At 41.1% G+C, this 13,774-nt stretch overlaps 1 protein-coding gene across 1 annotated transcript in view; it reads right to left on the minus strand.

Annotated features, from left to right (window-relative positions):
* LOC142311617 (keratin, type I cytoskeletal 19-like) overlaps positions 1-10,223 on the minus strand; it is a 59,370-nt gene extending 49,147 nt beyond the window's left edge. Inside the window, exon 1 of the mRNA XM_075350180.1 lies at positions 9,766-10,223. Within this exon, the coding sequence (XP_075206295.1) occupies positions 9,766-10,146 (381 nt within the window). The 5' untranslated portion in view covers positions 10,147-10,223. The remainder of the gene's footprint in view (positions 1-9,765) is intronic.
* Positions 10,224-13,774: the final 3,551 nt, after the last annotated feature.

The raw sequence follows: 13,774 nt of genomic DNA on the forward strand, positions 1-13,774 counted from the left end.
TCCATTTTTGCAGGATGTGTGTGGACCTTTTGAATTCAGGTGGTTAAATGGTGAGGCTGTCATGTGTTATGTACTCATAGTGCTAACTGACCCGCCTGGACCTGGTGTTGTGCGTCATTTATAGGCCATTATTCAGACACTGTGCGTCTCGTGTATCCGTGCGAGATGCACCTATATAGTGCTGTTTTGCCCGCCTGACCTGGGTTTCTGGCGTCATTTATAGGTCACAGTTCAGACACTGTGCATTTCACTCATTATATGATGGGCTCCCAGTGCAAGCCTTATTAGTGTGCATGTCTTATGCTAAGCAGCCCCCCTCCCCCCTAGTGTGGAGGTTGAGTGGCTGTGACATCAGCATCTTGCACCTTGGCTGCAGCCATCTTTATGAGGAAGGCTCACCACATTCTGTGTGTGCACATATCATTTGTCTTGGCTCCTTTTTGGTGTTTTTTTGATATAGTTCTTTGTGGTTTTTCTAACTAATTCAGTGTAGGGACTCGCAAGTGTGAGAATCCTTGACGAACGGATTGCGAGCTTACATATTTTGGGCCAAAATATAAACTAATATCTCACTATTTGAGGTATGGCACATTTTATCCATTTTTGCAGGATGTGTGTGGACCTTTTGAATTCAGGTGGTTAAATGGTGAGCCTGTCATGTGTTATGTACTCATAGTGCTAACTGACCCGCCTGGACCTGGTGTTGTGCGTCATTTATAGGCCATTATTCAGACACTGTGCGTCTCGTGTATCCGTGCGAGATGCACCTATATAGTGCTGTTTTGCCCGCCTGGCCTCGGTTTCTGGCGTCATTTATAGGTCACAGTTCAGACACTGTGCATTTCACTCATTATATGATGGGCTCCCAGTGCAAGCCTTATTAGTGTGCATGTCTTATGCTAAGCAGCCGCCCCTTCCCCCTAGTGTGGAGGTTGAGTGGCTGTGACATCAGCATCTTGCACCTCGGCTGCAGCCATCTTTATGAGGAAGGCTCACCACATTCTGTGTGTGCACATATCATTTGTCTTGGCTCCTTTTTGGTGTTTTTTTGATATAGTTCTTTGTGGTTTTTATAGAACAGCAGACCACTGAAGATATAAAAAGGTTGTGGTGCCTTCCAATTGGCTGGAGTGTAAGTTGATAACTTCAGCTGGAAGGCACACACCCCTACAGTCAGCCAGTGGTACTGCAAGTCTCAGCCAGACCAAGCTTGGTGGATAGGCGGCGACTGTGCCCATCAGAGCTACTGGTACTGACTCCTCCCCTATCATCAGCACCACCTACAGTGGGAATACGGCGGCGCCTGTGACTGGGGCAGTAGTCACAGGAGCAGACTCTGGTGTGACTTACACCATCTCCTGTGCCACTAATATGATAAGGAAACCCTCGAAATGCAGATTATGAGTGCTGTGGTTTTGGCCATATGGATGTATGTATGCAACAGTATTTATTTATTGGTGGCAAGCCTGAAGTGTTGCGTGCCATTGTGGGACTTGTACTTCTTTGAAGAGAGAAGCAATGGTAGTTCCAGTCCTTTCATCTTGTCTATTCTTGATATAGTCTGGTATATTGTCACTAGATGGAAGAAAGATTTTAGCATTCACACCATACTCTCCTGTATGTTGTTACGGTAATTCACCCAGTTGAGCAGTGACAATAAGAAGTGCACACAAGCAGAGGGCTGGTTTGCAATGTTTTTAGTAGGCAAAACTTGTTGCTGTTATGGCATTAGTCAAAATTATGTAACCATACATCTTTCTTAGATTCCATGTGAAATATTAAAGGGATTGATCTGTTGGTTGCAAATTATTTTGCTTTCATATCAGAGGCATGTTCAATTAAAAGTGATAATAGGACATTTGTTGGTTATGCTACAAACCACAGGTTGCTAATAGAGTACAGTACTGAACCAGGTGATATCTTTCCTACATTAGATGATTCACATTCAGATCTTATGTACTTAAGCAAACTAGTAGTACTATTTACATGGTGATGCTGGGCACAGTCACTCACATTATGTAACAGATAATCCCGTAAAAACAAGGTTTTGGGGCTGTGGGAGGAAACTAGAACATCAAATTAATTCCACATAAAACCACAAAGTGTTAAAAACTGCATACCCATGATGCCAATTAAATCTAGACAAAGCACCAGTAACTGTTTTATAGGCTGGCAATTGTACAGCTTTGGTACCTATAAAGATGTGGTATAGTACGTGTCACTGCAGGACATTTAATTCCACTTTTCAAAAAGTTTCTCATGCATTTTTAGACTTTTGTTGATAATATTGGCCTTAAGGCCTAGCACACACGGCGAGTAATACGGAGCGAGTGGAATGCGATAAAAAATTGTATTCCACTCGGACCAACCTCTATGGGGTTGCTCCCATGAGCGATTATCTTCTCAGCCCTAATCGGACCGAGAAAACAGTCGCAGCATGCTGCGAGTGCAATGCAAGCTTGTTTCACTTGCACCCATTCAAGTCTATGAGGCGAGAGAAACATTGCATTGCTCTCGTGTTACACCGGTGTAACGTGAGAGCAGTGCGATTCTCACATCAGCCGGCAACGGAGGAGAAATGGAGATAAATTGCTCCCTCTCCTCCACTGTGCCAGCCCTCCCCTCCGCAACTGTAGTCTGATCACACCACAGTCGCATGACACTTGACTCCTGCTGTGCTGCAACCGTGAGTCGAGTGTCATGCGAGGACTTGCACAAATCCCCGTGTCGCCTCAGCCTAAGTTCCCAACTAATAACCAAAGGTTAGCCCAAATGAAAAATTTGTAAAAGGGTGCTCCAGTGACAATGTGCCGGTTATAATCAGGGCTGTCAACCTAATGTTTTTTACAACCTATACAAAAATCAAAGATAGGCAACATTTTTTTCATGGACAAATTGAAAAAAAAAAGAAACAATAGAAAATCCACAGTACGTAATATAGGTTTACATCTCCGAATTATGACAGGACACATGACAAGTAATTACTGGGAACTGTGAAATGGTATTTACAATGATAATAACCCACATATTTTCCTACAACTTCAAAAGGTCACAGTATTTTTTTTAATGGGCACTGGGAAAAGAGTCTTTGCATTGCTATGAAGGCATTCTTCTCTAAAAGATTCCTTTAGAAAAAAACAGTCCATAGGACCTCCTTCACACATCTGTGTCTCCGGTACATGTGACGTCCATTTCCACACGTACCGGAGACACAGACACACGTAGACCCATTAAGTTCAATGGGTTTGCCCACACGTCCGTGTGGAGCGACATGTCTGGTTTCTTCCAGGAGCACAGGTGTCACATGGACCACACACTGATTTGATCCGTGTGTCATCAGTGTGACATGTACCGGAAAAAACACTTGTCGCTCAAAAAATAGTAATTTTATACTTACCTGTCTCTGGTGCCGCTGTTGCTTCTGGGTCCTGCTCGTTATGTTCATGAATATTCACTGCACTGACTGCAAACCCGGAAGCAACAGCAGTGTCGGATCAGGTAAGTATCCAAGTTCATGCTGTCCATATGCTCTCCGGATGTCACACGAATATCATACAGACAGCACAAGGAACACACACACATGGATACATGGACACATATACGGACCTACACCACGGACCTTGCAAAAAGTTCATTTTTTGCATGGATGTGTGAAGGAGCCTAAGACAGAGTCCATAAAATCTTCTTTAGTGGTTTAGTGGGTCCATAGAGATCTATGCATTCTGTATTACGGATCAGCAGTAGGAACTAAAGTATGTGGATGGGCTCTCAATATGCAGTGGTATTGTTTTCTTCATTAATTTTTGCCCTGTAAACATAGTTCTCTGGCTTTCTGCCTGGAGCAGAAGTTATTGTCCATGTGTGAAAATCAAGAAGATATGTCAACAGAATACCATGGTACTAGATTACTGTTAAGTGAATTTTTTTCTGTCTGCACATCTGAAATTACATCCCCATTGAGGGAACTTTTACACACAAAGAACTATAGACATTTGTGAACGGTTACATTTCAGTCCAGTTTTTGGTAACGACTGATTGACCACATTCCGATAAACTTCAGGAAATCCCAGTCGCTAAACATTAACTTGATATCTTCAAAATGTAGTTATTCTTCTAGATTCTCAAGTATATCATCCACACAGATATGTGTTTATGACTACTGTGATCATCATGACTGAATTATTGTTCAATGCGATGACAGTTTTACATTAAGGATGAACTTTTCAGAAATTTTTCATTTAGAATTTATTACACAAAGTCCTAAATTGTTATCTTCTGACCTACACCTTTATGTTACTGAAAATGGGACATATAAAACAGGAACCGATTCTTGGGGTATTGGGCCTCTGCTTATTGTTTCAAAAATTTGACATCATTAGGAGCTTCTTTTGTAAAGCAAAGATGACCCTATTTCATTGGCGCTCATAAAAAAGAAAGAGTCATAAAATGCTACATGGACAGTTCGATAAGACTGAGGAACCTCATTCTTGATGCCCAAGTCTCAGAACAAGAAACTAGTTCTCTAACAGCTCCATCAAAGAATTTTGCAAGCTTTTTTTTTTAGAAATTAGGTTAGTTTGGAAGTGAGATTACATAGATTTAAGCAATGGGATTTGGAGTCTGATGGTTTGAAGTATGTAGGATCAAAGATGTAGTTAAAAAAGTCTGACTGTTCTCAATTATAGAAAATAGTGGTCTATAGTTTATCGGGAGCAGTAAGACTTTCAGTTTTGAATTGGCTAGAATAGTAAGAATCTTTTTTCTGAAGGAAGTCTTTGAAGTAATTCTTTAGGCTATATTAAACTTTCCATTTTTGCTACCATGATAGGAAAATATGACAGGGCTTTAGACATTTTGATATAATGTAAAATCAAGACCAAATATATAGATTTAATAAATAATATGCATCAATGTGTATTCCTATATCCAAGTTGTCAAGTGAACAGTTATTGTAGTTTTTGTTTTATTCATAAATAGTAAAGTCCAATTAGATGAAGATTGCTAGTGAGGATAACCATCAGCCGAATTAAATGGGTTGTCCACTACTATGACTACCCTTTCTCATTCCACGTTTCCCCAAATTATTCTGCTTAAGCGAACACACCACTAAACGTGAAACGTACGTTGGAGTTCTATTGGGGGGGGGGAATTCCACCCTCCTGGTCACCTCCGGAGTTTTTCTGCAATCCTCTGTTTCACATCATACAGGTTCACAGGTTGGTTTTAATGTAGTGTGCACATGCATCAGTGTCCTCCTTATTTGGTCTGACCTCTTCAACCTTAATGAACTATTGTTCTTATACTCTCACCATTGAGGCATATGGTGCATGTGTTCCAACATTGCCGCCTGTGTATCCTGTTCACCACTCCTGACATAGGGTTACATGTCCATTTTATGCCTTAGATTTTGGTATGTTACAAGTTATTTGGACACTTCTAATTGTTTACCCTTTGACATATATGGTTTAGGTAGGGAGACTTGAAACTAAGGTTCTATACTATGTGCAGATTTCCGGTTTTCCTTGCCCTCTTTCATCCTTGTCCCCTCTTGTGCCTTAATATTTGCCTGGTCTTTTGACCTTGTAATTTTCGATTTTATGATCTTTTTGTACTAATAAATTTACTGTTTTGAAGCATTTTTAGTTCTAATTTCCTGTTGATTGCTCCTGCACTCAAAGGCGGGGAGAGAGAAGCCATAGGGGATTAGTTGTGGGGCTCATGTGACATTACAACCTCATGTGAGCCCCCAAAATGCAAGTTCTGACACTACTGTAACAGCACCAGCATGGGAGGCATGTATAATCTTTTTTATTTTAGTTGAGGGTTAGTAGTGAACAACCCTTTTTAACCTTTCATTGTACTGTCAAAAAAGGTTCCCAATCAATGTAAATCTAAAATGTAATGATGCTACGTTATAAATGATTTATGTCATAATCTATAATCCCTTAAATTGTGTGCAGGTCACATAATTTTTTTTACTCTGGAATTAAATGACCAGGCGATACCAAGTGTGGTCATTACGTTCTATAGGTTCTAGGTGGTACTTTGTTTGGGAATATGAAGGTACTGCAATTTATTGGCCAATTTAGAGGACACTTCTTATGAGTTCCCCATTCATGATTATTACTGGTCCTCAACACATGAATGTTTCTGGATAAACAGCTTGTTTGTTTTCACACATGAGTTTTATGCAAACTCAGGATTTTATTGATCATCATTGTAGAATGATCCAAATTGGACATTGTAGCTCAGTAGATCATAAATGCCCTACCATGTCTTCATATACAATAGTAGAAAGAAATATGGATAATGGGTACAAGAATAAGGAGCTGATTAACCTCATTTTAATGTTATGTTTAGGTTATATAGTGAATGTTACGTTTATAATATATTTTTGGTTTTATTTTAAGTTGTCATTTTATGAAACTTGCAAATGATCCTTGAAGTGACTAATTCAGTTACCGCGTAGGACTACAAAGGAACCTTGATGATGTTTATTAGCACAATAATGCTGGGTGTCATTTTATTAATCATGATATTAAAATGTAAATGCTTTGTTCATCATGTGTACTATAAATCACTCTATATTAATGAATATGTCACCATTGTCAAGCATTGATTCTGTTGAAGTTATTAATTATGTGTGGTTGTGTTGGCCATAGACATATTGCTATCCATTTTATGATAGCATAGCTTTGGTTCTCATAACAGGTCCTCATGATGATCCTTGTAAACATTTTTAACCTCTAAGCCAATGATCCATCAGTCTTAATGAAGCCTACTGGTATTATAGACTATTGGGACAGTTACGCACAATTGGTGGTATTATATCTAGAGTTGAGCGGACCCATTGAAATTCAGTTCGGCATGTTCAGTTGGACTTTAAACAAAGTTTGGTTTGGGATGCGGACTTGATCTGAACCCCAAAGGAAATCGCTGATTTGGCAGTTGAGGTCTCCTCCCACATACAGCCAGCCATAAATAGAACATTTACAGGGGAAGGTGGGCTTTTTCCATTTTTTTAGAACACACTACATCCGGTAATGTTGGGCCGAGCACCGAGTACACCTGAGCACAGTGATGCTCACTCTAGTGGTCAGCATACGTAAAGCACCCAAACTCGAACACTCTTTTCTTGGTAAAGTCTGTGTTTGGTATGTACTCTGAACTCGAACACTGTTCCTTTGGTAAAATCTGTGCTCGGTACGAACACTGAACTTTACTTTTCGGGTTTGATCATCTTTAATGAAACTTTATATGGCTATGACCATCTTTAGCTCTTTTTTGGCTGAATATCCTATATCTCTCTTTAAGTTAAATGTCTCTGTGTGGCCTATTTTTATTACTTACTGGAAAATTATATGATCATTATTTAAATTTGGTTCCTGTTAATTAAATATGTGACACCTAGAAGATCTCACAGAGGACATGTTAGAGATAGCCAGTCCCAACAATCTAAAGTTGATTAAAACAATTGTTCACTGGTTGATGGATCATTTTAGTCCACCACCATGATCTAGAAATTAGCCATAATTACAATTTCCATGTGATAATAATGAGTAGTTCACAAACAATCTTTTTGTGACAGATTATTTCTAGACTGTTCTCAGAAAGATAGTTTGGTCTTCGCCTGGTGTATCGTAGTGTATCGCCATGTAAACGTGTATCGCCATCTTTTAGACTTCACACATACAGAAAAGCTGTCTTCAATGGCATGCAGTGTACCCACTCAGTCCTTATGATCCCTGTGACATCATATCTTCCATTTTGGTTTACATCATAGAATCAATGTTTCTTAAGGAGAAAAACTCAATAATACAGTGTGATGTTTAAATACCTCCATATGACAACAATGGCACATGGCGGTAGAGTATGGCACATAGCTCTCTATAGGTGTTATATTATGGATCTATACTGTGCAAGAAAAATGAAAGTCCTTCCCCTGCATAGGTGGTCCATAAAAGAGTTCATGTAGTAATAGTAAAAAAGACCTAAAATTTTTCAGAACCCTGTTTAGTCAAGTAGTGTTTTTCCCACAATATTTTCATTGTGATACTAGAAGAAGTTACTATAATGGACCTTATGCTTCAGATGCTTCTTAAGCCCCAGGTGGGGCAGTAAAGAGGATGTATTTTCTGCATGTCTTTTTTTATATTTTCGCTAAAATAGTGATTGGACTCAACATGGATCGCATAGTGGCTTTGGCTAAAAAGAACATTTTGAGTGCAAGTGAGATCCATTAGATAGGTCATCAATATGAGATCGGTGGTGATCTGACACCTGCAACCCTCTACCAATCAGCCGAAACCTGAACATACAAGATCTGTGGGGCAGAACACATCAGCTTTGAACATTGCTTATTGTCATCTGTCAATTACTACTGTGTATCTCTCATTCAAGGGAATGTGAGATAAAGTCCAGTACTTGGCAGAATCCAAAAAGAGTTCTGCTATGTAATTACTTGTGTCTGGTCACTGCTAAAACAGATTTCAACTGATCGTTGGGGGCGCCATGTGCCAGACCCTCACCAGTCTCATATTAATTACCTATCCCATGGATAGGTTATTGATTGTCAAATACTAGACAACCCCTTTAGTGTTTAATCTTATGAATTTGGAAGGAGTGTCCTAAGTGTCCTTTCATATGCCTCCCATTTGGGAAGATAAGTTAACTCAGGGAAGCGGAGCATGTAAATATTTGGGGAAGTTAAAGAGAAAAAGTTGTCTGCCAACCATCTAAATTGTAAGGCCAGCGTATTACATTCAAAAAAGAAAAGTCATGAGGTGTTGGAGCTGCTTTTGTATCAAGCTAGAAATGAGAGAGACTCACTATCCTCAGTACCATATGTAGAGAGCTATGATGTAAAGCTACTGGAGGGCACATAGATCATCTTTTACTGGCACAGTTAGCATTAACCAATTTCATTCTTGTGGGTCAATAACTTGCCGAAAAGGCATTTGACAAACAACCAAATGCTGATTGCATCTTTCATGTGGCCTAAAAGCTCATACATTGTTTGCAGCACATCTTCTCATGTACATGAGGGATGTGCTGCCAACCATTATGGGCATTAATCTGCCTCTGTACATGTTCCTTAAGCCTCTAGTGACAGGCTGGATGACAACCATGGTAGAAGCACTAAAGGCAGCCATGTTGCTTGTCATACAGCATTTCTGAAAAGATAATTACCCACGGAAAGATGTCTTTGACACCATGACCGCAAATATTTAATAACCATCATTACATCTTCAAATCCCACTGTCCCTATACGAAATCTATACTTAACAATACACAATCTGTGATGATAAGACTGCTGGAACCTGTGGATTAAGGAAGAGGTTTGTTTAGGAAAGATAAAAGCCTGTAATAGAAGCTTTCACATCTTAAAGGATTAACCAATGTGAAAAAGTAAAGAATACGTCATCCTGAGCATAGTGAGGAGGGCAGACACAACAAGACATGACAGTGGGAGATGTTTGGAAGGCATCATAAAAGTCAGTTATATAAAGCTGTAGAATAACCACCTGCAAATACAAATATATCAGAGCTTCACTATCTGGCACATATGAGGTATATCTGTTTCTTGGAAAGGCAGGTGACAATTTATTTGACCACCATTACCACTTCCGAGTAATACAGTGACACATACACCACCATTTCCCTACACCACAAATCAGGTTTTTGTACCATACATATAATTAGTATGTTATGTCAAGGATCAGCACACCGGCGCTGTCAGACACCAACATATTTGACATCTCATACCTGTGACTGAAGTTCTGCAATGGTCTTCTCATATGCACTGTAGTCTCTTTTTTTTGTTTGTGTCCTATTTTTATGCCATTCTTGAATTTTGTTCTCCAAGTCTGCATTGGCCTCCTCCAGAGATCGAACCTTCTCCAAATAAGAAGCGAGTCGGTCATTCAAATTCTGCATTGTCTCCTTGCCATTGTTGGACAGTAGACCTTCACCATAATCCTTTGAGTAATTATAGCTTCCCACCCCAGAAGAAACAGAGTTGCATCTGGATACTGAGACCTGGCTTCCACCTCCAATACTGTATGTTGAAGAGCTGTAGGACTCCCCGAGGCCTCCATTAACTAAAGGGGTTGATGATGATAGGAATCTGCTAGAGAAGTGGCTCATGTTTACATCAGCTGAAGACCTTCACCAAACATCAACTCTCATCAGCCCGGCTGTTGTGTAGCAGACGCGAGTCTTTGCTAGTGTACTTTATGTCTTTCAAAGTGGGAGTTACCTAGTGAGGCAAATAGGGTTGTGTCATCTTATTAACTACGTTTCCCATTGCTCAATCCTTCGTGTTATTATTTTGAATAACAACTCGCTCCTTCTTTTAACCCTCATTCATATTATACCAACAAGGTGTGTCAGAGGTGGAGGCTGATCTGCCAAGTCGAATACAGTATCCTCGCAGCAAGGTACTCTGAGAAACCTACCACAAATAACTCAGCCGCAGCTTCCAGACTCTAGAGTATAATTACACCATCTAAAGGTGTTAACTCCTTCTCTACTAGAACTAACATGTGAGAGGGTTATCTATGGAAACTCTGACAACAGAGGCAAATAGGTTAAGTATTACTTGTAGGAACACAAACCTTTATAAAGTTTCTCCACTCACATGTGTGCATAAGATTCTACATTTTAAAGTATTTAGCACCAAGGTGATAGAGATCTGTCATCCCAAATATTTTTTGGAAAAATTCTTATCATGAATGATGACCTAAAAGACATAAGGGGAATCTGTCAGGGTGATTTTACTATTATGGCTATACAGTACAGAAATTAAAAGTATACCTGTCATTGGTGATAGGTTGGATGGATGCATTGACATACCTCAAATGGACTTTTTGGCTAATTTGCATGTGAGGTTGTCACAGAGACAACTGGGGGGGTCAAATAGATATTCCCCCTTCCAACCCGCCGCCTTTAATTTGTCATGAATAGCACTCTGTTGTCCCTAATCGTCAGGACAATTACACAATTAATAAATAATTAATTTACAGGGCTGCAGCTGTTTCTACTACGAAGCTCAATTATTAGGGAACTGACAGTGAACGTATAGCATATACACAATCGATTCCAGCTCATAGAATAAATACACAATCACATGACAAAAATCTGCATAACTAATCATATTCTAAATAGTTGCCAGTCAAATTTGTGTTCAAGATAGCTAAGATGTTTGTCTATCAAATAGATGTGGTCTCATTTTGGAAGCTGTAGTGGATGGTGAGATATGGAGCCTAAAGGCCCCGTCACACTAAGCAACATCGCTAGCAACATCGCTGCTAACGAACAACTTTTGTGATGTTGCTAGCGATGTTGCTGTGTGTGACATCCAGCAACAACCTGGCCCCTGCTGTGAGGTCGTTGGTTGTTGCTGAATGTCCTGAGCCATTTTTTAGTTGTTGCTGTCCCGCTGTGAAGCACACATCGCTGTGTGTGACAGCGAGACAGCAACAACTAAATGTGCAGGCAGCAGGAGCCGGCTTCTGCGGAGGCTGGTAACCACGGTAAACATCAGGTAACCAAGAAGCCCTGTCCTTGGTTACCCGATATTTACCTTCGTTACCAGCCTCCGCAGCTCTCACTGTCAGTGCCGGCTTCTGCTCTGTGCACATGTAGCTGCAGGACACATCGGGTTAATTAACCCGATGTGTGCTGTAACTAGGAGAGCAAGGAGCCAGCGCTAAGCGGTGTGCGCTGCTCCCTGCTCTGTGCACATTTAGCTGCAGCACACATCGGGTAATTAACCCGATGTGTGCTGTAACTAGGAGAGCAGGGAGCCAGCGCTCAGTGTGCGCTGCTCCCTGCTCTCTGCACGTGTAGCTGCGTTCGCTGGTAACCAAGGTAAATATCGGGTTGGTTACCTGATATTTACCTTAGTTACCAAGTGCAGCATCTTCCACGCGGCGCTGGGGGCTGGTCACTGGTTGCTGGTGAGCTCACCAGCAACTCGTGTAGCGACGCTCCAGCGATCCCTGCCAGGTCAGGTTGCTGGTGGGATCGCTGGAGCGTCGCAGTGTGACATCTCACCAGCAACCTCCTAGCAACTTACCAGCGATCCCTATCGTTCTTGGGATCCCTGGTAAGTTGTTTAGTGTGACTGGACCTTAAGGGGTACTTTGCACACTATGACATCGCAGCTGCGATGTCGGTGGGGTCAATTCAAAAGTGACGCACATCCGGCGTCGCTGTCGATATTGTAGTGTGTAAATCCTTTTTGATACGATTAACGAGCGCAAAAGCGTCGTAATCATATCATCGGTGTAGCGTCTGACATTTTCATAATTTTGCTGCAGCAACAGTATGATGTTGTTCCTCGTTCCCCTGCGGCAGCACACATCGCGTGTGAGAAGCCGCAGGAGCGAGGAACATCAGCTTACCTGCGTCACCGCGGCTCACGCCGGCTATGCGGAAGGACGGAGGTGGGCAGGATGTTTACATCACGCTCATCTCCGCCCCTCGGCTTCTATTGGCCGCCTGCCGTGTGGCGTCGCTGTGACGCCGCACGACACGCCCCCTTAGGAAGGAGGCGGGTCGCCGGCCAGAGCGACGTCGCAGGGCAGATGAGTGCGTGTGACGCTGCCGTAGCGATAATGTTCGCTACGGCAGCTATCACAAGATATCGCTGCTGCGACGGGGGCGGGGACTATTGCGCTAGGTATCGCAAGCATCGGCTTGCGATGTCGTAGTATGAAAAGTACCCCTAACAGTCAAAAGTTCTAAACATTGTAACCCTTTTGCTCGTCAGTGTATACACCTTTCTACAGTCACTGTCAACTCTACAATAGCAAAAGGAACAACTAGTAGCTGCCATCACTAATTATTTTACAGGCTGATTGGACACCCGTTACAGGTAGCGTATGACTTCGGTTTGAAGATCAAGAGGAACAAAGCTATTCAATTTTATATATTTAAACCAAAAGTAGACAGTGTTTATAAAAATATTAAAAAAATGTTATAAAGGAGAACAAAATAATACAGCATATACAATTACATAAAATAATAGGAAAAGACAAAAGAAAATTAACCTCTTACCAACATAGGACGTACTGGTATGTACTATGTCATCTCTATGACTTTGATGCAGGCTCTCATGCCGAGCCCACATCTTTCCCTGCATGTCAACTGATCTGATCAGCTGATATGTGCCTCTAAAAGACCCTGGTAGATCTCAGATCCTACCATGTCTATTAAATAGTTAAAACCCGCTGTCAATCTCTGATAGCATCGGCGTGGAACGTGTCCTTCCCTGCTCCCATTGGTGGCCCCATGATGTGATTGCAGGGCGCCGATGGCTTGACATGACAGCTGGAAGTCAGCTGATGACCCCTGTGTTTGTCATAGCAAACATCCTGTGAATGCTGGCTTCAAGCCCGCTTTCATAGGAAGTCAGGATTTCTGCTGTACAAAGCGGCGCTGATGCACTGCTCGATACAGCACAAGCAATCTCACGATCACAGCTTCAAGTCCTCTAAGGGGATTAGAAAAAACATTAAAAAGTGGGACATTTCAAAATATAAAAAAAACACAAAAGTTCAAATCATCCCCTTTTTGGCCCATTGAAAATAAAACAATTAAAAAAATACACCTATTTAGTATCACTGAGTTCAGATATGCCAGATTTTTCAAAATATAAAATAAATTAATCCAATCAGTAAAGGGCGTAATGAGAAAAATAAATCAAAATGCCAGAATTATAATTTTTTGGTAGCCGAAACATTGCAATAAAACGGAATAAGAGACAATC

Source organism: Anomaloglossus baeobatrachus, chromosome 5 (assembly GCF_048569485.1).
Source record: "Anomaloglossus baeobatrachus isolate aAnoBae1 chromosome 5, aAnoBae1.hap1, whole genome shotgun sequence".
Lineage (NCBI taxonomy): Eukaryota > Metazoa > Chordata > Amphibia > Anura > Aromobatidae > Anomaloglossus > Anomaloglossus baeobatrachus.